At 36.0% G+C, this 22,730-nt stretch overlaps 2 protein-coding genes across 2 annotated transcripts in view; both read right to left on the reverse strand.

Annotated features, from left to right (window-relative positions):
* JAKMIP1 (janus kinase and microtubule interacting protein 1) overlaps positions 1-22,730 on the reverse strand; it is a 76,149-nt gene that overhangs the window by 16,372 nt on the left and 37,047 nt on the right. The window contains exons 9-17 of the mRNA XM_088540001.1: positions 19,836-19,964; positions 18,382-18,510; positions 16,093-16,176; positions 12,414-12,476; positions 10,783-10,881; positions 7,878-7,979; positions 4,941-4,994; positions 3,882-3,947; positions 1,843-1,911 (exon numbers count right to left, since the gene is read on the reverse strand). Of these exons, the coding sequence (XP_088396127.1) occupies positions 1,843-1,911; positions 3,882-3,947; positions 4,941-4,994; positions 7,878-7,979; positions 10,783-10,881; positions 12,414-12,476; positions 16,093-16,176; positions 18,382-18,510; positions 19,836-19,964 (795 nt within the window). The remainder of the gene's footprint in view (positions 1-1,842; positions 1,912-3,881; positions 3,948-4,940; positions 4,995-7,877; positions 7,980-10,782; positions 10,882-12,413; positions 12,477-16,092; positions 16,177-18,381; positions 18,511-19,835; positions 19,965-22,730) is intronic.
* Positions 21,327-21,634, reverse strand: LOC148595869 (uncharacterized). Its single transcript, XM_088540024.1, has one exon. The coding sequence runs from the start codon at positions 21,495-21,497 to the stop codon at positions 21,369-21,371; it is 129 nt and encodes a 42-aa protein (XP_088396150.1). The 5' UTR covers positions 21,498-21,634; the 3' UTR covers positions 21,327-21,368.

Here is a 22,730-nt window from a genome sequence, read left to right on the forward strand (position 1 = left end):
CTGATGACATCCCACATGCTAAAAAACAGTTATAATTTGAGGCATCAGACACAAATAAGACCATTATTAGGAGACTAAATAAGTTGCTATGGGTTTTCTGTATCAGGACTACAATTATTATTATTCGCTATTTCTTTTTTAAACTTTTTTTTCTGAAGTTCTTGAGTTATCTATGTTTCAAAATTCAAAGTAGAGGCAATGTAAGGCCTTTATCTTGGGGCTGAGATTCTGGCATGCAGCTGTCTAGTGCTATTCCAGTAATTCTAGCAATTTTAGGCTACTCTAGCTGCTGTTCCAGTAGGGCAGGGATCTCCAGCAGGTCCCAATCCCTTGTAGAAGATGACACATATGGCATTAAAAAGCCATTTTCTTACGTGGATTACAGTGACAGCCACATTTTTTGTGCCAGATGCAATTCTGCTCTGCACCATATAACACACAAGGGACAGGCCTGCCCTTAACATGTTTCCATGTGGCTTACCCCAGAGAAATAGGGCGACCTATCCAGGACTACAGAGCAGTGAGGTGCAGAGCTACCAAGAGATCCTGGAATGGCAGCGTAGCTGGCCTGATCAAATTACCTCTTCAAAATCTACTGTGGAGTGACCACAAAAAGCATAAGAGGAGGAGACAGAAGAGTAGGATCTCAAACACTTCTGGGTTCCAAGGACAATTAAAGCAGTGCTCAGCTCTTCTGAAAGTGTCATGCTAGAGTATTACTTCTAAATTCATGATTGATTTTGGGGAGACACAATAATTGTCAGGGAAGACTGTCCAATTGCTACGCTAAACAAATAAAGGACTATCCGGAGTAAGAGTTGAAAACATCACTGACAAGAAGTTGGGAGATAATAAAGTAAGATCGAAAGCAGCTTTTGTTTTGTGATTTCTTTTATAAAAGAACCTAGCATTTCTGGACTCTCCATTACTTTTACACTTTCTGTAACAAGAGTTAAAAATAAAGAAATGCTAAATATGGAAATGATCATATGTTCAAGCATGATCATATGTACTTGAGTACAACCAGTATGATAGGCTCTACTCAACAGCTGAGAACATATTCTGAGCACTAGGTACACTGATTTGTTTGATTGTGGCCCACATACACACTTTGTCAGTGGCCCCGGACAAATCACTTAACCTCTCTGCCTCTGTTGCCCATTCTCCAAGATGAGTTTAATGTTGCTTATTTATCTACCTGGAAAAGGTGTGGCGAGGATTAATTGGTGTTTTTAAAGCTGTTTGCAGATGAGAAGCGCAGCATGCATGGCAAGCCAATAAAACAACACTCATTCTAAAGCTCTCTGTTCACATATGGAAAAATCAGGTCAGCACAGCACTGAGTCTTTTATGTGAGAAAGACTGGCTTTGAGAAAAGCCGTCTTGGAGCAGGAGAAAAGCTCCGTATTGGAGCAGGAAGACCTTGAGGCAAGAAAGGTCATCTGGACTAAAAATAGGTTTTTACAACTTGTCCAGGAAGTGAGTAACAGAAAGCAAAGTGCCATCTTTGTTCAATTCTACCAACATGACCCCAAAATTAAAAAGTTAATGCAGTTGCCTGGCAATTAATACATAGAGAAAGCACAAAGACAATTTCACACTGTTTGGCTAATATGCTCTGTAAAGCTGTGCCTTTACATGCTATTTTGTATGGTCATCCATTGTATAGGACAGTTGTCTCCCACTCCAATTTCAAGAGCAGAAGCAGTAAACCTCTAGAAACCTCTTGCCACTTTTGTGGTAAAGCAACCTCTGTTAAGCAAAGAAAGGCAGCAAATTCATACATTTTCCCTTGAAATAGCATTTAGCTAAATGAATTATATTTTAATTTTCATTCCTTACCTTTTCATTCTCTAGGTCTAACATCTTCTGTGTCAGTGCAGCTTCTGTCCCCTCTATCTGTTTTAACCACTACAGGAACACAGCAGTAGGAAGAAGAAAAAATAAAAAATAAAGAAACAGAGCTGAGGATGAACATGTTGCAAGTTTATTGCCATTATTCCCAGACATATATTTCCCCCTTATTTTCTATTTACATTGAAATTAGAGGTAAGCAAGCAGTAAAAATATAGGCAGAATGGAAGATCCTAGGAAGCAATAAGAATGAACAAGTGAAGGTTCTTTTTCTATAATAAAGTATTTTCCCTTCATGAAGATCAAGATACAAAGCAGACTTAGGTCAGGAATGCAAAAATCAACTCGATTGTTTCCATCTTGATAGATTCAGTACTTGTCCTGAACTGCAAAAGCATCATATAATTTCAGGGCAGAGGCCCTCCATTCTTGCAGGAAGCAATTTAATCAAAAAACAAGGTAGAAAAGTGCCTTTATTTTGCACAATTTACTGTGCCTTTCCTGAGAAGCAGCTCACTTCTAGAATACCAGCAAAGTAGATAGAATAATAAAATGTGCAGTCAGGAAGTTCATGCAGATGCTACCATGAATTCCTCACTGTTCTGGAGATAACCACAGCAATCAGAATGAGAAGAATGGTCATTGCATTCCGAATGTAAAACCATATATTGTAAAAGCTAAGAGCATGGATTGAAGGTTCTTGCTTAATTGATTGCTAACTGTGACCAGGTATATCAATGTTCTGCATTTAAATTTATCAGGATGGATGGCATAGCTCTTGTCTGAGTTCTTTTATCTTTTTGTTGGCCTACAACAAAGGCACATGACTAGTTTACACAGAGTATAGTTTTTACTACCGCTTCTTTTCCTAGGGACAGTCAACTCAATTGGATCTAAATCAGCTGGATCTTTGCCACTTATTAATAAGTAATTATTGCTTTCTACAGTGCTTTACCATTATTAAGGCCTTCTAATACTAGACTGTGGCTATTCACATTAATTCTTCTGGTAAGTGTTACACAACAACTTTTTTAATTCAGGGTTTTGTCAAGTTCATCAATGTTCAGACCCAAAAGAATTCATGACATATACTCATTTTTTCCCCCAAAGATTTAGGAATAAAATTGTCGAACATGAGGTTACAGAATATGCCAAATGTGAAATCATCCTGGCTTTCCTCTATTGAAGAGACTGATGGATAAACATAGAAATTTATTTTATCTGCTTAGGAAGTTTAGCTTTGAATATTCAGTTGAAAGAAGTGAACATGAACATCTTATTCCCCAGAGAATTATGCTCTCATCGTAAAATTTTTTTCATCATTTTGAAGGTGATAGACTGAAGCTATTCCTAATGAAAGCCTCACTGCTGAAAAAGGATTCTGCAAGACAGTGAGCGCTCTGAACCCTTGGAATCAATAGAAATGGGAAATCCTCACAGTCAGCCTTAGCATTTTCAAATGAATGGATATTTGCAAAAATTGGATGTCTATATTTTTGAAGGGACAAATAATATATAAATCCAAACGCTGATTCTGACCTTCCTGTGCCTGGAAGCCTTTTTGAGATTGAGAGGCAGAGAAGAGAAAAGCATGTATTTATGATTCATAATCAGTGGTAGCATTGAAAATGAGCTGGAGGAATTATGCCAACAATACCCAGAAACTTTATTTGCCTGGCAGCTTGATTTCCAAAAGATCAGTTTCAACGGCTGAATAAAATAGGTTTGACCTAAATAAATACTGAGTGTGATTTTTTTGATTCAGTAGCTTCCTATTACTTTGTTCTACAGGAATATCTCCAAAATAAGTTTTTATTTTTAAATGGAAATTTATTTTAAATGATTGATTGTGTCTAAAGACATCACATTCCCAGCAATGCCATGTAAGTGAGGATGAATACATGCTCCAATCCGGATGAACTTAACAGAAAAATACACGCTTTCCTAGCAAAGTCATGAGTTATCTTAGAAGACGTAGTCAGTCTTTAGGCCAAAAAAAAAAAAAAAAAGCCTTTACTGAATTCTACCTTTTCACAGAGAGAAAGTACAGTCCCAGCTTGGATTATTGCAACCTGTTCTTCGTTTCTCAAATTCTAAAATATAAAAAGTTGCAGTTGCATTTTACATTGGATTGGAAATCCATTCTTCAAAACACATTACAAATTTTAACAGTACTTTAAAAGAACTTTAAAAGCATCAAAGTAAATCAGATATAACAAAAAGCATCAAAGTAACATGCTGTAACAATTAGCATTTTATAAACAAGACCAGAAAGGATCCCATAACTGAAAAGAGAAAAAGCTAAAATAAGAGTACTTCGTCTCTACTCTAGTTCAGTACACCACTCCCACAATGCCTTCGCAAGGAGTTGTAATTTAGTAAGGTTCTGTGAGGGATTTTGGTTTTTTTTTTTTCTTTTCTGGACAGAAAACAAAATCCATTTCACTGGACTATAGCCCTGCAGTAAACAAGTCTCCCACTGGTACCTAGAAGGCTGTCCAGAGCTAGACTTAATCAATATAAAGCAAAGAAATAGCAATTACTGTAGAAATCTCCACAGATCTTGCAGCATGAAAAATAAATCTGAAGCTTAGAACTAGTATAAAGCTACCTATAAATTGATGTGCTCCAACCACATGACCAAGAGTTTATGCTACATCTGGTGACTTTTAACAGTGAAGGAAATAAAGGCAACTATTTATCTTTGCCCTCTCTCCCAGTAAATCCATGGGGTACCAGGGGGTAGGGGCATCCTTCACTATTGTCACTTTCTAAGAGAAAAAAAAAAATCAGGAAAAATTTGGACTGTCTTTGTTTTTCTCCCCTAAGCTGTTTTATTTCTTATTCCTATGCCTACTGAAGTGTCACTGAGCCAAGATCAAATCCTATCTTAAACAAATACTTTTTACTAACATCAGTTTAGCTGAAAACTTCTATGTTTGTAGAGGCAGTATCTAACCATTGATATTGTTCAGGAAAAGGGAGGCATACAAAAATAACTTTGAGCATTCAATGGTATGAGAACAAAATCTGCTTAAAATATAACCACAATGTTAGAGTGATATTTGAAATTTAAAAATTGTTACCCCATTATCTCCAAGAATATCTAGCTTCTTCATAAGTTCAGATATATTCACATCCTGCAAAAGATGTTTAACACTCATTTTGTTTTGTTTTTTTATATATATGTAAAGAAGATGAGATAGTTTTACACACTACATTTTATGTATCCTTTATTCCCTTATGCATGCAAAAAGTCTTGAAATATATATCAGTTAAACATTAGTTTTGCATTGTAATTGCAAAAGTGCTATCAGTACTTTGAGAGCCAAAGCTGGATGACACTGTTGGTTATTGCAAGCAACCTGGACACCAGAGTATGAAGACAGCAATGTTAGCATCTACCAACCTGCTGCTGTAGCGAATGAAAAATCTAAAAGGACAGGTTTCTTACTGTTTGGAGCAGTGTTGTAGAGTTTGATGGCACAAACACCACGAGCTGAAGCACAAAATATTTGCTAAGAAGGTCCCTTTTATTTTTCCTTTCTTCTTTTAAGCTTAACAGTAGAGATCCAAATCAACCAGTGGCAGTAGGAAAGGTGCATGATGTGCTGACCTCCAAACTCTATCAGCTCACGACCTTGTGAGCAGAAAGATTGCGCCTTTTCAAGGCCCAGTTATACCCTCTCTGAGAGAAACCCTCCTCTCATACAACAAGAAGGGAGGAATAAATCCACAGACTGCCTGTATTTTAAATTGAACAGTCCCAGGGCACATTCCGAGGCATCAGAACAGTATTTTCTAAGTTAAAAAGTCATTAGAGTGGTGTGTGGAAGTGTTTAGCCTGGGCTAGTAAGACACTTCCAAACTCTTCCCAAGTACAGTCCTCAGGGTCATAGGGACCCGGGATTATGGTCACTGACAGCTTGCTTGCAGCCACCCTGTTGTGGACAATAGGAAGTCTTAACAGCACAGGCAAAGACCAGGCCTTACTTCAGTGCTAGTAAGCAGTCCAAGAACATTAACTGACACAGGCTTTAAGGTCCCAAACAGCAAGGAGCTAAAAAAGCCATATCTGAAAAAAGCAGATTTGTTAAATGGTGACACCCTCTGCATTCCTTAGAAGAGCCAACAACTCACAAGGCTGCCTTGGGCCACTATTTCATTACTCACAGTACGTAACATGGAGGTTTGCATCTAAACACGGTCCAAAAGCATTATATGGTAGTGACCATGACCTTTCTCTCATATTTTTAAAGCTAAATTATCTATCTTTATAAATTACATTATGGCAAGGAACGTAAACAAATGTAAGTGAAAATTAACCACTATTCTTTACAAATTAGTCACTTGTGGCTCCAAAACCAGAATAGCACGTTGTGTTCAAGTTGGTCCATTTTGGCAAATTACCTTGCTCTCTTCCTCCTTTCCTCAAAGACTTGAGCAGTGTTTCCAAATGTTACTTACAGAGTACATAATACTAATTTCAGAACCATGTGATCTTAAAATATGCCTATGTTTGATTAGTATTAAACACAAAAATACTGTTTTTAACCATCAGTGACAACAGTGAAAGGAAATTTCCTTTAACTAATTAGTTACACTAATGCAATATGGAATTCAGTCAGCAACACAAGGCATTTAACCTATTAAGCCAGAAATATTAATTTTAGTTAATTTATTTACCTCATGAATTATAAAGAACATTTCAAAACCAGGTAAGATTTTGCATTGTTATATTTCATTTGCTACCAATGCCTATCCATTTTCAAAGGCTCTCAAAAGATACAGAAGCCAGCCCTAGCCACAGTTAAATTTCAGAATACCCAGGTGAGGAGTTACTGTTACTGCTTCCAGGGAAATAAACTGAAAGACAGATTCAAAATATCTCTATTTCCCTTAGGAAGGGGAGAGGGAGGGAGGAAAGCAGTTCCAGATCCTGGGAAGCTCTATCTGCTGCAGCCAACATGCAAATGAGAATAACAAGCAAGTTAAAAAGCAAATCTGACATCCCTTGGAGACTCCACTTGAAAGGTAATACGTTAATGGATGACCCTTGGTGTTGCTTTGGGAAATGACTTTCCAATCATATCTGCAGGTGGGAATGGGTTCTAATTACTTATTTTTAATTTTTATAATACTCAACAATATACTGCCTGTAAGCTCAGCCTGTTTCCATTAGCAATAGTACTGTGCTTATTCAGGCCTTGAAATGAAAGACGCCCTTTAAAATGGAGCTTGTAAAGACAAACAGAAGCAAATTACTAGCAAACATTATAGAGCATAATACAAAATGCTCTATATTCCACTTCAGTTAATCATAGAAGTTATCCTGACCCGATACACAGCTGAAGTGAGTCTGAATTCAGTCATAAAGCAAAGCAGCGTGTGAATCCTTCCATACTGCCTGGAATGGGCTGGCAGTACGGAACTGAAAAGGTCGACCCTTTTTTTAACTCATAACGGAGGGAAAACAAGTGAGATGCTCATGTTTATCTTGTGCTTGATCTAAAATGACGGGTCGGTCTCACCTATGTGACTGGGGTTTGCATCAGGCCTCTCATGCCTCAAGGCTGGGGCCAAGGCAAAGGTAAGCGCATTAAGCCAACAAACAGAACACCCAGGTGCTTTGCTAAAGCGTATAAAGTAAGGATCAAGTTGATAATGGGTGGCTGTCATATTTCTAAAGTTAGGTGAAAACTTTTGAACAAGCAAGGCAGTGCTCACTTCAACCACCTCTGCCTTTTTTTTTTTTTTTTTTTTTTTTTTTAAACCTGAAGTGCCATAGACTGAATGCTTCTTATCTTGAATACCCAGTCTTGACTGGCATTGGATGAACTCTTGGAGAGACTACCAGACTGTACTCTTATGCAACTCTTTCCCTCATTACATGTGTCTTTTCTCGGTGTGTTTATTTTTCAGCCTTTTTCCTACCTGCAGAAAAATAGTAAAAATGGCACTGAGTTCACTTGGCTATTGGTCATTCCAAAAAAAGCTCCTAACCTCCAAGGCTCCACATATACCTTTATTCCTTCTTGCTGGCAGAAGAGTTGCAGCGCACTCCCATGGCTTTCAGGAAAGGTGGTTATATGAAGATTAAATGCTGGCGACCTTCGTTCTCTCTCCTGAGAAAAGATTTTGTTTGAAAACAATACAGGTGATTACATATAAATATGTATTTCCCTCTCTTACAAATCTCATACTTTTAGAACAAAAAAGCATGCTTTAAGGACTTGGGGTGTAGTTAAGCACAAAAATGATTCTGGCTTCCACAACTAACTCTGTGCACAAGCAGCTTCTGCAGATTTAACTGACACCTCCAGGTCCCAGAATCTTTGTATTTTGGCCAAGCAACTGGCTAGAGTTCTAGCAATTTCTTCACAACATTTTATTGTGAAATAGAATCTTATTTAACTATTTCTTTCTTTCCTGCCACAAGAGAAATTTCATACTCCATCAAATAATATTTTTGGTCCAGAATATGCACTCTCCACAATAAAATGGTATTACTACTTTCTTATTAAAATTGAAGCTTTGAATTTATTCCCTGTTCATTTTTCTACACTTAAACTTTATATTATAGTATGTGAAATCCCCAGTCCTATTCATTGCACAGCACAGGATTTAGAAATATGTTTGAAAGGCAGCATTACCCAAGATGTACAGTATTCTTTGTGTCAAAAGTAAAAAAAAAAAAAAAAAAAAAAAAAAAAAAAAAAAAAGGCCTATATCTAAAACTACAGTATTCCTAAAATCTAGCCAAGAATACTGTAAAAAAAAAAAAAAAAAAAAAGGTGAGAGATACTGCATAAATTAAATTTCATTGTGCTCATCAAAATGACTGGATAGGAGGCTCTGAAAACTAAGGCACTTGGGAACACAAGTGAGCAAATGAAGATTTCCTCTCCATCTAGCAAGAGGGCAAACAAGAGCTTCAGTTTCTGGCAGCACAGGGAAAGAGCAAATAGCTTAGGGCTTAAGTCCATCCACTTACTGTCTCGTTTTCTAAGCCAGAAAATGAGGTGCAAAATGAGGTACAGGGTAACTGGTGTTTGTTAACTAGCCTAAAACTAATCTGAAACTATAAAAATTAAAAATTCCTTCTTTTTTTTTCCCCTTCATAGTATCTCTCTTAAATGGTATTCCCATGAACAATCTCATTTTAAAAGAGACTTAAGTGATGACCTACCTAATACAAAGCAAGAAGCCTAATTCTTGTCCAAATTCAGTGGCTATATTAGATGAAAAAAATCATTTTCTATTAAAAACACCTACATTTGTCTCTATTAAAGGATACACAGATTACTTTATTACTCCAACCTAATTTTCATCTGAAAAAAAATTTAACTGTTCTGAACAAGAATGCTTCCATATTTATTAGAAACTTGTACAATTTACTAATGCATTCACACTGTCAGTCACATTTATGTTTTTACGATTGCCTACCAAAGCAGAAAAAATTCTTTTAGTGGAATCACATTAAAATAGAACCATCGTTGTTCTCTAAAACAGGTCCTTAAAAAAAAAAAAAAAAAAAAGAGCGGAATTGGTGGACGTTTTGAACTTTTTTTAAAAAAAAAAAAAAAAGAAAGAAAATCCATCCAGTTTTACTTCTAAGAATACTTATGTTTTTGGAAGCAGATGCTAGGTTGACTGCTAAATTATTCAGTATTTTACTCTACAGTTGCTTAATAAATCATAAATAATATATATTAAAATTCTTCCTTAATTTCCTGAATGTCTACTGAAATTTTAATAACCCAAATCCATAACTTTGACTATGATGTGTTATGACATCAAAACATATGGTTGATAAAATAAATAATAAAAAAAGAAACAGATTAGGAAATGTGAAAGACAAAAAGCAGAAGGCCCACATAACAGGATGACATGACATCTTCACCTTTCCATAAGAGTTACACATGCCAAGTGTTTTGGTGAAATGTGCTGGATGATGAAAATTATGGAGGGGAGATATTTAGAGATTTTGTGGAGTTTATGCTAAGTGGTGTTAAGAATACTGGTAATCTTTTAGCCTGAACCATACGATACCAGGCAAACCAAGAACACAACACTGTGTCACGCAGAAGTTTTTTAGTGTTGCTGGATTCTACCCAGGCTCCATGTAGAAAGAGGACCTTTGCTTTCTACTTCACTTGTTATGGTACATGTTCTTATTCTTATTCACAAATAAATTCATTCACTTACTCAAATGACAGAATTTGATAAAATAAGCTTATGGGCAACACATTTCTTTCACTTGCCCAAGCTATATTTGTGCCTCATCAGTTTAACTTCTAAGTTCTCAGAGGGATTTTTCTCTTTTGTTGTAGGCCAAGTTATTTTCAATCCATTACCATTTTAGACCATCAGAAAATGGATTTCAGATAAGAATAGCAGAAACTGCTATTAAATTGAGTATTTTCTGGAGCATTTCATATTAATGCTGTCAATCTTAAATCAATGTAATTAAAAACAATTATATGTTGATGTGATGGATGTGTCAGACCTCTAGATTTCACTGCATGCAAGACATGAGAAGTGTTAATTGAAACAATGCCAACCAAGGCTGTATTATGCATACCAAGAGTGATTTTACATGCAGGGAAGAAGAAGTTATGGAAATGAAACAAATAAAAAAGGCAAAATATTGCAAAACAAAATATTTTATTAGATGAAAAACAAACTACTTGCAATATATATTAGCTATATTACATCTTCATAAACATTAGTGAGCACTCTCTCCAAAACATATTAAGGCAGTGGTATCAATTTCATTATGCCAAAATACAATATTTAAAAAATAGACAGCTAATAGATTTCCCTTAAACATGTGTGAAACATCAGTAAACGTTACAGGAATTTCAGCTTGGGTTCAAACATAATTTCTGCTCCATTTGAGAGTTTGCAACAGAGAGAATCTCTTACTTCAAGCTCTAGCACTCTGAATTCTAACAGCTCATTCTGGTCTTTTGCATCCTGCATCTCGTTCTTCAGCTGATTCTCTTCTTGTTCCATTTTGTAAATCTGTGGGACAAATGCAATGTCACAACAGCCAGTTAGCAATGAAAAATACCTTCTATTGAGTTTAGGGGCAGAGCTTTAAGGAAAGCTGCTATTTATTTCAGTTTATTATCAGATATTTCACCTTGCCTTGGGGAAAAAAATAGAATTTATCAGAAGATAACTTTTGCTTCACAAGTTGGCAAACTGGCTAAACAGAAAATGGGCAATGACTTCTTAGAATAATCATCTGGAAGTCAGTATGAAGACAGATATGAATGCATTTAAACAGAGTAAGCAATATAATTTTTCTTTTAAAAATCAGATGAACAAAACTAGACAAGAACAACATTTGGTTCGACTTTCTTCATTTATCCTTGCCCTCCCTTCCTTATTTATTTATTCTTAATAACTTAAAATTGCACACGTTCATAGAAGTGTCACTGTGCTGACAAATCTGTACACCACTGCTTCCAGATTGTTGAGGAAGTTTCATCTCCTTTCGTTTTAGGGGACTAACTACCTTGTTGAAAACCAAACAACAAACTCAGAGCCATCAGTGCAATATGCAACTATTTTGCTCAGTACAAAATGAACAAAGCAAAAAGTAATGTTTCTTTCCTAGGGTCTGCTGCATTCTTGCAAAAGGATGCCAGTTCCATATCCCTGCATTCGCTTTTTGCGGTAAATGAAGCAACATTATAACTTCAATTCTACTTTTTAACTTTTCAGTTAAGAATGACTACACAAAAGTTCAAAACCAGCTCTTTGTTATGCCAGCTTTCCTCTACCGATGAGGTTAACCGGGAGATCTTTATTTATATGACAATAAACAGATATGTAGCACTTGGCATGCTGTTCTAGTGTTATAAAACCTGTGCACATGTCTAATAAAGTAAGTAAAGCTGTAGATAGTTTTAAGCCATGGATTTTTGTTTGGTTATTTTATTTCTCCTGTATTAATATGGAATTAATAGCTAATAGCAATTAAATATATTATTAATAATTACTAATAATAACAAACATAGCTCTATGACATCCTGAGTACTTGCAAACTCTCCCACCAGCCTCAATGAAAAATAATCATACTTAGCTCTGTGAAATCACCAAACATCTCAGCCAATAAATGACTTTATAGTCTTAAAAAACAATCAGTAATTACTTAATGTGATGTAAAAGTTTTGTAAAAATGGAAGGGTGAAATGAATAGGCAATTTTGTCAACTGAAGTGGTCCTCACAATATTTAGCTTTGTGTAATGGGCGAAATACCAAGTTTTTGCAGTAAAGGATTTTAAATTGCTTTTTGGCAGAAACAACAGCTAGCTTGGGTCCCACAGTGGGCTATACATTACACAATGCCATAGTAAAAAGCAGTTCCCCCTGCCCAATAGTACAAAGGCAAATTTGTACTTAATCAGAGACTATCAGAACTTATGTTTCTGGACAGAAACTGGTATTGGTGGTCCAGTACTTAGCACATCCATTTCTTCTTGCAATTCCTTTTGTCATAAAGGGCCACAATTGTGAAAAGATTCCCCAGACTCGGAATACATACCTTCTCTAGCAACTCCTGATTTGTTCTGATAAGCAGTTGCTTTTCTTCTACCCATTTCGAATCCTACCGGAGGAGGAGAGGATTGAAAAGTATTCAGTTCTGTATATTTTGTCAAAGAACTACCACCACCAACTAACAACTAGAAGATTTTAGACATCACTGCATATTCAAGTATTAAAAGTGTCACATATCAAAGTCATCATAAATATTTCAACGATAAACAGTCTTTGAAACCAAGGAGAAAATAAAAGTTATTTATTTCCCTGCAATAATGCCTCATATTCCTAATTCTGTACGCTAATTTAATATGTGTACATACAGCAGTTGTATAGAAAAGTTAATATAACAATGTTCATCCATGATATTTTATTTCACTTTTGTAACATTTGTTTATTCAAGTTAGCTTAATAACTATTCCAAACTATTTTTTTTCAGTGCAAAGAGTTCACTACTTTTCACATCATCACATCTTGACCTACATAACTCGATTTTCTGTGAGGTAAGGTAAGAAACAATTACCAAAAGGGAGTGAGAACGGGCCTCAGTGATATGCACTTTATTGCCCTCTGCTCAAAGGACAAGTTGGTCCACACATTTGGTGTGGATTTGGAATTCAAGACCATGGGGGAAGGAAAGTGATTTTTGAATTCCAATTGAAATGAGATTTTATTCAATTCCAGTTGAAAACTCTGTGTTGTCATTTGATCACTTCCTGCAAAGCTGATTTTTGCTTTTAGCTCTTTCCATGGTTTCATAAGCTCTCTCATATCCCTGTAGTATCTCCCTAAAGATCAAATTTACGAAAACTCAGTGTTAGCTATAGCTGGACAATCAGATTTAAAGGATTGTGTTACCAAAAGTCACTCTCTTTTGTCTGTAGAGAAACTTATTTTGCTTTAAGAAGTTTATTAAGATAGTATAAAACAGTTACATGAGATAACTAGACCAAATGATTTTATAGATAAACTAGAAGAAAAAAATATTGAAATCCAAATGTTTTCAGAAGAGTATTTTGCTTTCTTTGTCAGCAATGGATGTCAGCCTACTGATATCCTATCAGAAATTAATGAAATTTGGATATCAAAATCCCTTAATTGGCTTTCAAATCTCAAACAAAAATAAAAAATCCAAAACATTTTAATATTTACTCTATTTAGCATTTTTTGAGAAGTTCAAAGTTGGAATTTTGACTGACTGTCCACTGTCGTTATCATATGATACTCATGATACTCTTCTTTCATCTTTTCCTATTCACATAGAGGAATGGGGAAGTGCATTTCAACTTCCATCTAGCAAACAAGTTCTTCAGGCTTATGAATAAAATTAAAATATTAAAAATAATGTACTGAGTACTTCGACATTACATTTGTCAGGAGTTTTTGAAATAAACCACAGAAACAATGACAATAAATTACAATATCTAGGTTTAACAAAATTAATTAGCATCTTACTAAATGTAAAGACTCATCATGGACTTTGCAATGCCTGCTCATAAGAGACATGTCCAATTGTTATAGTAGAACCACAGGTTCAACTACTGCAGTTCACACCAGTGGAAAAAGATTGACTTAATTTGCCTTTCATGCCTTTCCTGACAAATTTGGCTGAAAGTCAACTTTCTAATTCCTCAATTCAGTGGAATTATATTTATATGTCTAGCATCTCACAGACACTGCTGAGGCTTTCCAAAGATCTATCTGGAATACTGTATGTAAATATTCAGAAATTTATCTTTTATCATATTTTATAACAATTTCTTGATATAATGCTCATCATGCAGGAACTATAAAACAGCTTGCAAAAATTGATTCTTAACCTTATTTTATATTTAGGGGAATTCTGACAGAGCTGATATTAATGAGAGCCACTGACATTTATTTTGAAATTGGACATTAATTTTAGGAGCCAGACTTTAAATGGTCTTTTAAGAGTGAGATTCTAATCTCCTGCTGAGCTTGACTTCAAGAAACTGTAAAGATTTTCGCTGCTTCATGTTGCCTTGCTGTAAAATGTGAATAAAAATGCTGGGATAATGCATTAGAATTGTTTGGCTCATTGTTTCCTTCTTTGAATTATTTCTGGGACTGTCTCCCTGAATAAACATTTCACAAACATTATTAAATCATCACCACCACCACTGAAATGGCAGAGAATAAATAGCAATTAAAAAATAAATCACATAGTGCACAAAGAAGTCAGTTTATTATCACAACCATTTATTTTGTTGAATGGAAGTACTAAGAGGATAGGGGAAATGAGTGGGGGCTAGAGCTATCACGCAGACACCTTCACCATTTTCATGGAAGACCAAGGCTCAGGGTACAAACTAGCTCCTTAAAAACAATTATATTGTTCCCTGCCACATCTCTGTTTATCTTCTCAGGATTACTAAGAGATACAAGGTGGTAAATGTGATTAAGAATCTCATAAAGTAATAACTAATTAAAATCTAATTTCCAAGGATACCTTTGACATACCATCTGGAAACTAAAATCTTAACAAGTTCTTATATGTGTATACATGGTCACTTGTTCATCTACATAGTATTCACATTTTATATGCTTTCAGTCAATTATTTTGCTAATATGTTCAACTGCACAGCAATTGCCTATATCAACATATATTCTAAGATAACATAGATATCCACTTCTAGTAATATTTTATTTACAAATAATTTACTAAGCAAATTGAAATCTGTGTGGAAGCTAGCATAAAACAAAACCCTCAATTTGAATGAAGTCCAGAAGACTTTGTACCCATACAGAATCTTACAGCAAGTTTATCACACAAAGAACAAACCATAAAAATAGTAATATCATTGATCTGGTATTACTCCTATAATTTAATTTATTTGGTGTTTCAGGATCATTAGTCTTTCTAATTTATATCTATAGACAGATATACCTTATTTTATTACCATATGCTAGCTGCAGTGTTTGAGTTATGTCAAACAGCAAAGAAAATATAAAACAGCTCCCAATTTTCTGAGCATGTTCTTGTTACTATGCAACTGAACATCTTTTAAATGCACTTTCAGCAGTCTTCCTGAAGATCCTAGATATTATTAAATATGTATGAGTGGCCACATTTTTATTAAGCATTTACCAGCTATACTGATGCATAAGGCCTGATTTTACTCTGTGTGACAGCATGGAAATTGAAAAGCAGCTGAGTCCTCAGAGAATTTGAGCTCCAGAGGGCAACACTGGGTAGCACTGCACGTGATTCCCAGTAACCAGGCACATTCAGCAGTTCATTTCTCTAGCTGAAAGTGGGTATGGAAGTTCCCCTCACCCCCTCCAATTTTTCTAGGCTTGGTACCAAAAACATTCTCCAGGGGAAATGTAGGGTATTAATCTTGTTGAAATTTATAGCAAAGACAAACAAAATAGGAGAAATGCCTGGAATTAATTACAATGGGAGTGGTATTTAGAAAACACATATGTGTGATTAGCATATTATGCTCTAGTGTATTATGTGTTAGAACATTAATCTTTAATGGCTTTTTTTTTTCCCTACGTAACCTAATATATTCCTTTATTTGAGCAATCCATGGCTGCAGTAGTAACTAAGCTCCATCAGTCACACTAACACACCAGCAAGCAATGAAGATAGCAAGGGCACCACTGCATGCAAGGGAGAAAATGATGTGGCAGAGGACATTAAGAGAGCCTGTTACCTGCCCTTTCTCTATTAGAGCTTTCTCCAGGTCCTCAATTTTTGCCTGGCACCTGAAGAGATCAGCTTGCAGTTGTTCACGAGTCTGGAAAAAAAAATAAGATACAAAGTGTGCATATATGCATGTACATCTAGATAGACAAATATAACACACTCAAAATGAAAATAAGAACACTTCCCATCCACTACTGGGCCATTCAGTCACATTTTGATGCTTTTCATTAAAATAACTGCTATTGCATTTAACTCTCAGGATGTTTATACTCATCCGTTTAGCAGCATTTTCCTTCCTAGACTAAAAACGTTATCACCAGCACACATTCAGTGACAAAGCTCTCCCGGTGGGCAAAAGGAAAGGTCAGGAAAGCCAAAGAGGCTGAGGAAGATATTTGTAATCTTTTGTAACTCAAGGTAATTGGGGACAAAAGGGCAAAATAGACTTATAGTAAGCACTGAATAAATTCTTACTATTTAAACTATGATTTTTAAAAAGGCCTTTGTGTAAATAATAGATACTGATCCTAAACAATTAATTTATCCCATAAACAGCATACATCACTCAGTTTCCCCTCATTTTATTTGAATCCTAAACTATCAAGTAGGTATTGCCTCCTGGGGCCAGAAGAGGCTAAAAGGGTCTGGATCACACAAGGTACCAAAATAAGTACCCCAAGGAAGTCTCTGGGGATGCTCAAATGTTGAGGCTGCCTGAGCTATGGCAAGGATTTCTGCCCCCTACTTCAGGGGCTCTTTCATCCAGGCAGTTCGGAAATTCCTCGAGACAGTTCCTTCTGCATCTTTGGCTTTTGTGCTTTACCCTAAATCTCATCCAGTAGTAGCAGTAGATGTTAATTCCACCAGACCATTTGTCCCTACAAAACTAACACCACAAATCTACCTACTGGAAACCTTTGTCAAATTATGGATTTGTACGAATGTAACACACACACACAAAAGGGCAGAAATGCTATTAAAAAGAAAAACAACTATTCCAATATCTACTGAGAAAAAGTCCTGCAATTGCCTGCAAGATTAAAAAGAAAAATGACATTACTGAAAATATTCATACTAGTGCCTCTCTTCCCATAAGCACAAAAGAAAGTTTCATATAGCTGAAAAATACATAAGTGATGTGAAATCTCACTTTAATAGTGAATGAAATTATTTTCCCCACACTTAAAAAAAATACCCTCCTTGAAACTGAGAAACAGTCATAATTATATGATATTGTTAGCTTTATAACAGGCCTAAAGAGTAGTAAAAATTAGCACCGCAATGATAAGAGGAAAGTAATTCCTCTTACTTCAACCAAAAGACTGCCATAAATGTTCTTCGGCCTTCCTATCCATTATCAAACATCAGAGTGAAACAAAAACATTCAAGTATCACGAAAGAAAAGAGCTAGCAGGTGAAAGCTGCAACCTGTGCCATTAGAGTGCCCACTTCTATCCCCAGGTCTGCAACGAGGCTGAGAAGTGATTCTCAAACCCTTACTCCTGCTGCTTACTCAGCTTTCTCACTTAGGAAGACAGCCTTTAATATGAGCAGATTTTTGTAAGACTGCATAGGAAGTGCATCACAGCCACGCCCACACACAGGGGAAAAAAAAAGTTCATTTGATAACAAAAAACAAATTATGATTTGAAAAACAAGAAGCTCCACTTGAACACAAGAAAACACTTCTTTACTGTGAGGCTGGCTGAATTTTGGAGCAGGTTGCTCATAGAGGTTGTGGAGTTTCCATCCCTGGAGATGCTCAAAAAATGACCGCATGTGGCCCTGGACAACTCTTACAGGTGATCCTGCTTGAGCAGAGGGGCTTGGACCAGATGATGTCCAGAGGTCTCTCTCAACTCCAAATACCTTGTGATTTCATAGTCTGTACAAAACTTTTAAAGATAAATTCTTCCCACATCAGATATGGATCATATTTCTAATACACTCTTATAACAAAAGCACCTTTTACAGCCTATTTCCTGGTTCATGTTAAATTCATCATGTTACTATCCAAAGTGCAATTTTGCTGGGGTGTTTTTCTCTGTAAGAGCTTCTTATTTCTCAAATCAATTGTGCATATCAGAATGAAACATATCATCTTTGTTCTGATCACACCAGCTGTATGTAAGTAGTTGCCTTACTGATAACAGTCTCTAATCCTGAGGAGAAACACTGTAATGAGATTAGTGTTTTGGATTTTACTGACCTTCCAAGACATTTCCTGCTATTGGGATTTTTTTTTCAGCTTTTTCAACTATTTCAGAACTAAAAATCATTTTCAATCAAAAATTACCCTTGCTTCTCTCTCCGCATCCAGGGTTCCACCAACTTGTTCTTGAAGCAACGCATATGCTCTTTGCAAAGCTTGATACTCTCTCGTTAGCTGGCAAAACCTGAGTTCAGCTTCTTCTTTAGGTGTGCTCTTAATGAAGGGGGGGAAAAAAGTGGTTTTGTGTGTGCAAAGAAAAAAATACACTTAATGTGTATTTATGTACAGATATAGTACACACACAACACACAAAAAACATACCAAGTTGCAAAGTTCAATAAAGGTTTAAAAATGGCAACACACAAATAGCAGAAAGATTATTTCAAGTTGAGACAGAAATGCAGAGATTAATAACTGTATCTATAATTTCAAGACACTATAAGTTAATATATAAGGCATCAACGGATAGGAAGGGCAAAGAACTGTAAGGGGAAAGGTGAGGGAGAATCGCTCTGTGCATCGCTTCCCTCAGCAACTCTGGTGCTACAGCTCAGAAGGGTCCTGCTTGCCGTACAGTACACGACTTCCTTGCACTTTGTGTTTACTGTGCCACAATAAAATGATCTTACCGGCACCAAGCACACAAAGACAGAGGTTATATTTTAAAAGTCATAAGATGGCCTTTTATTTTTATTTTTATTTTTTTAATTCTGAAGTCATTTTGGTATATTAGCTTGCTTCGGATTTTTGAACAATTGCCATGCACAGTTTCAAGGTCTTTCTTACAATCCTGAGGGCAAGAAATTTTCCTCCTTTGATTAATTTTTGCTCCAGGAACTCAAACTCCAAGGAAAAAGAGATTATAATACTGTTAGATATTAAACCTAGCAAAAGAGGAAGCCTTTATAAACAAGATAATTAGAAAAGATTTCAAAGGATACTTTTGGCCAAAAGTAGGGATGAAAAGTTCCAGCTGAAGTGTAAGAGGCAGAAGTCACCAAACAAAAAAAGAAAGATAAAAAATGGTCTAATTCATGCTTGTCCTCAGCACTGCAAGTAGGCCAGCTGCACTCTGTAATGCACAGTCCAGACAAAACATGTCACTGGGTATTTACTACCTATGATCATTTAAGCCTAATGATTTGCAAAAGCCTTTCTCGATATCGTTCAGCACAGTGAGAAAATCCTGGCTGCAGCAAAATAGTCAAATAAATTATAAGGTTCTAAGACAAACTATTGTGTAAATAACTATTTACTCTTGGCAAAGCAACCTGCCAATTTATTTTCTCCTTCTGACTACCTAAAAAAAGACTGGAGAAAAACAATTTTATTTCTCAACCCAATATCCTGCCAAATTTGTAAGGCTGAATGCCTATTCATTAATTCTACTGCCATGAATGTGTATTTGTTCTTGGGCTTGAAACAAAACCAAGCAACTCTGACAAGTCTCTTTGAGTTTCTGTGGCAGAATAGCTGAAAAATTGTGCTCCATTTTTATTCCATGTTGTTTTTTGTAAAAGATAAGAGCTGGTACTTACATCATCCAAATCTTCTTCTGGTGTTGCTGGTGTTCTGTCTGTTTTATCTGTATTATATGATGTTACAGATGATGTTTCTGAATCCATGGATTCTTCATCAAATCCAAAAAATGTCTCCACAACATGCCTCTGAAAAGTCAGTTTTTCTTAGTTACTAGGAAAACAGAAAAACTCAGCAACCTGGTTAACAATTGGGGCCTCTCTGATCATTGCTTTAGTTTTATTTCTACAATATCTGAGTTCATAACCACAGGGATATAGGAGCTCCATCTGAGACACTTTCATAACTCCAATTACCTCACTGTGCTCATTCACGTAAGAACTGTGAGATTTGTTCATTATCCCACAGTGAGGGAGGCTGGCAAGTCAACCCTTCATAGAATGGGGTTGCGAAAGAAAAAGAAGGTTTCTTTATGCAACCTTATTCTCCAAATCTCAGTGAATTACTTACATTTTTCAAAATAGCCTGCTTGCAATCTGGGGATTTCTTCTGGCATTCACGTTCTGCACCACTCTGTCCTGCAAACTGAGTACTCCTTGTATCCAACAGCAAAATGCCAAGTATATTGGGATTTGAAACTAGGGCTAAGCAAACTGCTACTCTCAAGAAAGGCTGCAAGACTAACAAACCTGCAATCCCTTTTGCTGGGTCGTCTCATCAGGAAGTATTAACAGCAGCTTAGAGAGCTATGAAATGGTTGATCCTGCTTATTCCTTTCATTTCAAGGCTACTTGGCCTCCCAAGGATGACAATCACGTTTGAGCAAAGCTCAACCACAACTTGCAGTAAAATATTGGCTTGGGCACTAAAAAAATGACTAGGAGGCAATACGCTGTTTCAAGGAGTGAAACACAACATTACAGAAGTGTTTTTGATTTTATATAAATGTATAGAGGTTTTGAAAAATATTTCACAATGCTGTCATTTTGACAAATGATATTAGCTATATTTAAATATTTCACCTGCAACAAAGCCTAAGGAAAATTAACGTACCTAATTTAATACATAACACATGCAATTATGCAGGGAATTATGTAAGAAAAGTAGTGTTTCCCGTAACACTGAAAAAATCAAAAGCTTCAAGGAGTGTCAAAAGTAAAAAAAACAAACCATTCAATACTATTATCGTTACTTTTAAATGATGACTAAAAGAATAGTAATGTCAGTTGCTGGAAAAAAACCACTGATTTAAATATAACTTGCACTGATTATTGCCATATAGTCAATAGCAAATTTTTTTTCAAAAATAAAACTTACATCAATTAAAACTTACATCAATTCTTTCACATAGTTTCAAAGTAAAAATATGTGTTCAGTTTTTACAACTAAGGTATTAAGACTTCTATTGAAGTCCTAATAAATATAGATTGAGAATATTATAAACAAATAGTGATAAACACTCCTATTTTTAATATGTTTAAATCAGATTTGTCTTATTTTCAAATAATTAATCAAACATGATGAAACTGAACCAACATGTTCAGTGAATTACAACAGGGAATTCAACAGAATTTCCCTGTAATGCCATTATATTAACTAACCTGCAACTTCTTACCTTTGTGCTTATATGTCATTTCTTGGCAGCCAGAAAAATACAGGCACACCAATACACAGAGACAGATAAAAAAAGAAAAACATAAACCAAGAAATATGAACTCCATCACACCACTGTGCAGACTTGCCACTATCACAAATACAGCTTGTTTATTAAATTTCACATAAAGAAGTAAATCTTCAGAGTCCTGCAATTTCTAAACAAAATGGGCAATTATGTAATTCCATTCTATGGATGTGAGGAAAAAAAAGTCCAGAGTTCTTCGATCATCTCACTATCAAAATTTCTAAGCAGCTGAGCAAGCGTGCTGTGAGGAGCAAAACATGCACCTCCGGTACATCCTTCATCCAACAAATCCAGTGCCACCTTATCAGAGAAATGAACTCTCTGCTGGCTGAGGCAGCTCAAAGGAAAATCCAACAGTCTTGAATGCACCCAGTGAGTCCCTCACTGCCCTAAACACCTCATATTCACAGCTATGGGGCTCCTTCCCTCCGAGAAAGCTGAGCTGGTTGCCAGCATCTCCTAAGGACCAATACGTCCCCTGGTATTTAAGCGTGCTCTGTTAAACACTGCACTAGCAACAGTAACCTAGCACACTTGCATTGCTATAGAAATAACAGAGATACCTGATTGCAAACAATAATTAAACTCTGGGTATTTTCAAAAGCCTTTCAGCTGAACTACATGCTGTTGCCACAGCAGGAGTATGCTGTCGTTTCTACTCTAGCTAACAGGAATCTCTGTCAGGAAAATATTGACAGGAAAACAATGAAGAATGAGCAAACACAGTGCACTAAAATTAAGGAAGTAGGAAAGTAAACATACCTGTTCAGGAAAAGCTACAACGGCACATTAATGCCACACCGATTGCATTAATTAAAGGCTGCACAGGTGCAAGACAATGGCCAATTGTCACTAATAGTCTAGGTGTCATGAGAGGCAACAAGTAGCAGGAGTTATGTTTGTTACTCAATATTTGTTTCTTTTTGACACACATCTATGTACCATAAGAAGGAAATCCTGAACACTTCAGTGGCTCATAAGCACAATTCTTGCAATAATTTTGCAAAAGTGCCCCAACTGCAGCACTTTTATCGTGTGGAAAATGGACTATCATAGATTTTTCAGTGGAATCACAGGCATTTGCTAAAGCCCTCATGTTGTTCCATTCTTCTTTTGGTCAACAAGGAATGGAGGAAGTAAGAAAGAGGTATTATGAAAGCAGCATTTCTCTCAAGATAAACTAGGCAATGGGGAAAGGAATGGAATCTGATCCAACTGAAGGCCTAATACAGAAAATTTAAGGCAGAAATGAGTAAATCTGGATTTTTTTTTA

This window comes from Tinamus guttatus, unplaced genomic scaffold, assembly GCF_059628265.1.
Source record: "Tinamus guttatus ecotype Peru unplaced genomic scaffold, ASM5962826v1 Tinamus_guttatus_pri_ptg000052l, whole genome shotgun sequence".
NCBI classification, from domain to species: Eukaryota; Metazoa; Chordata; class Aves; order Tinamiformes; family Tinamidae; genus Tinamus; species Tinamus guttatus.

What these genes read in the sequence shown, in the direction of transcription:
- LOC148595869 (XM_088540024.1), bottom strand. Translation starts at nt 21,497, where the DNA reads ATGGAGTTCATATTTCTTGGTTTATGTTTTTCTTTTTTTATCTGTCTC.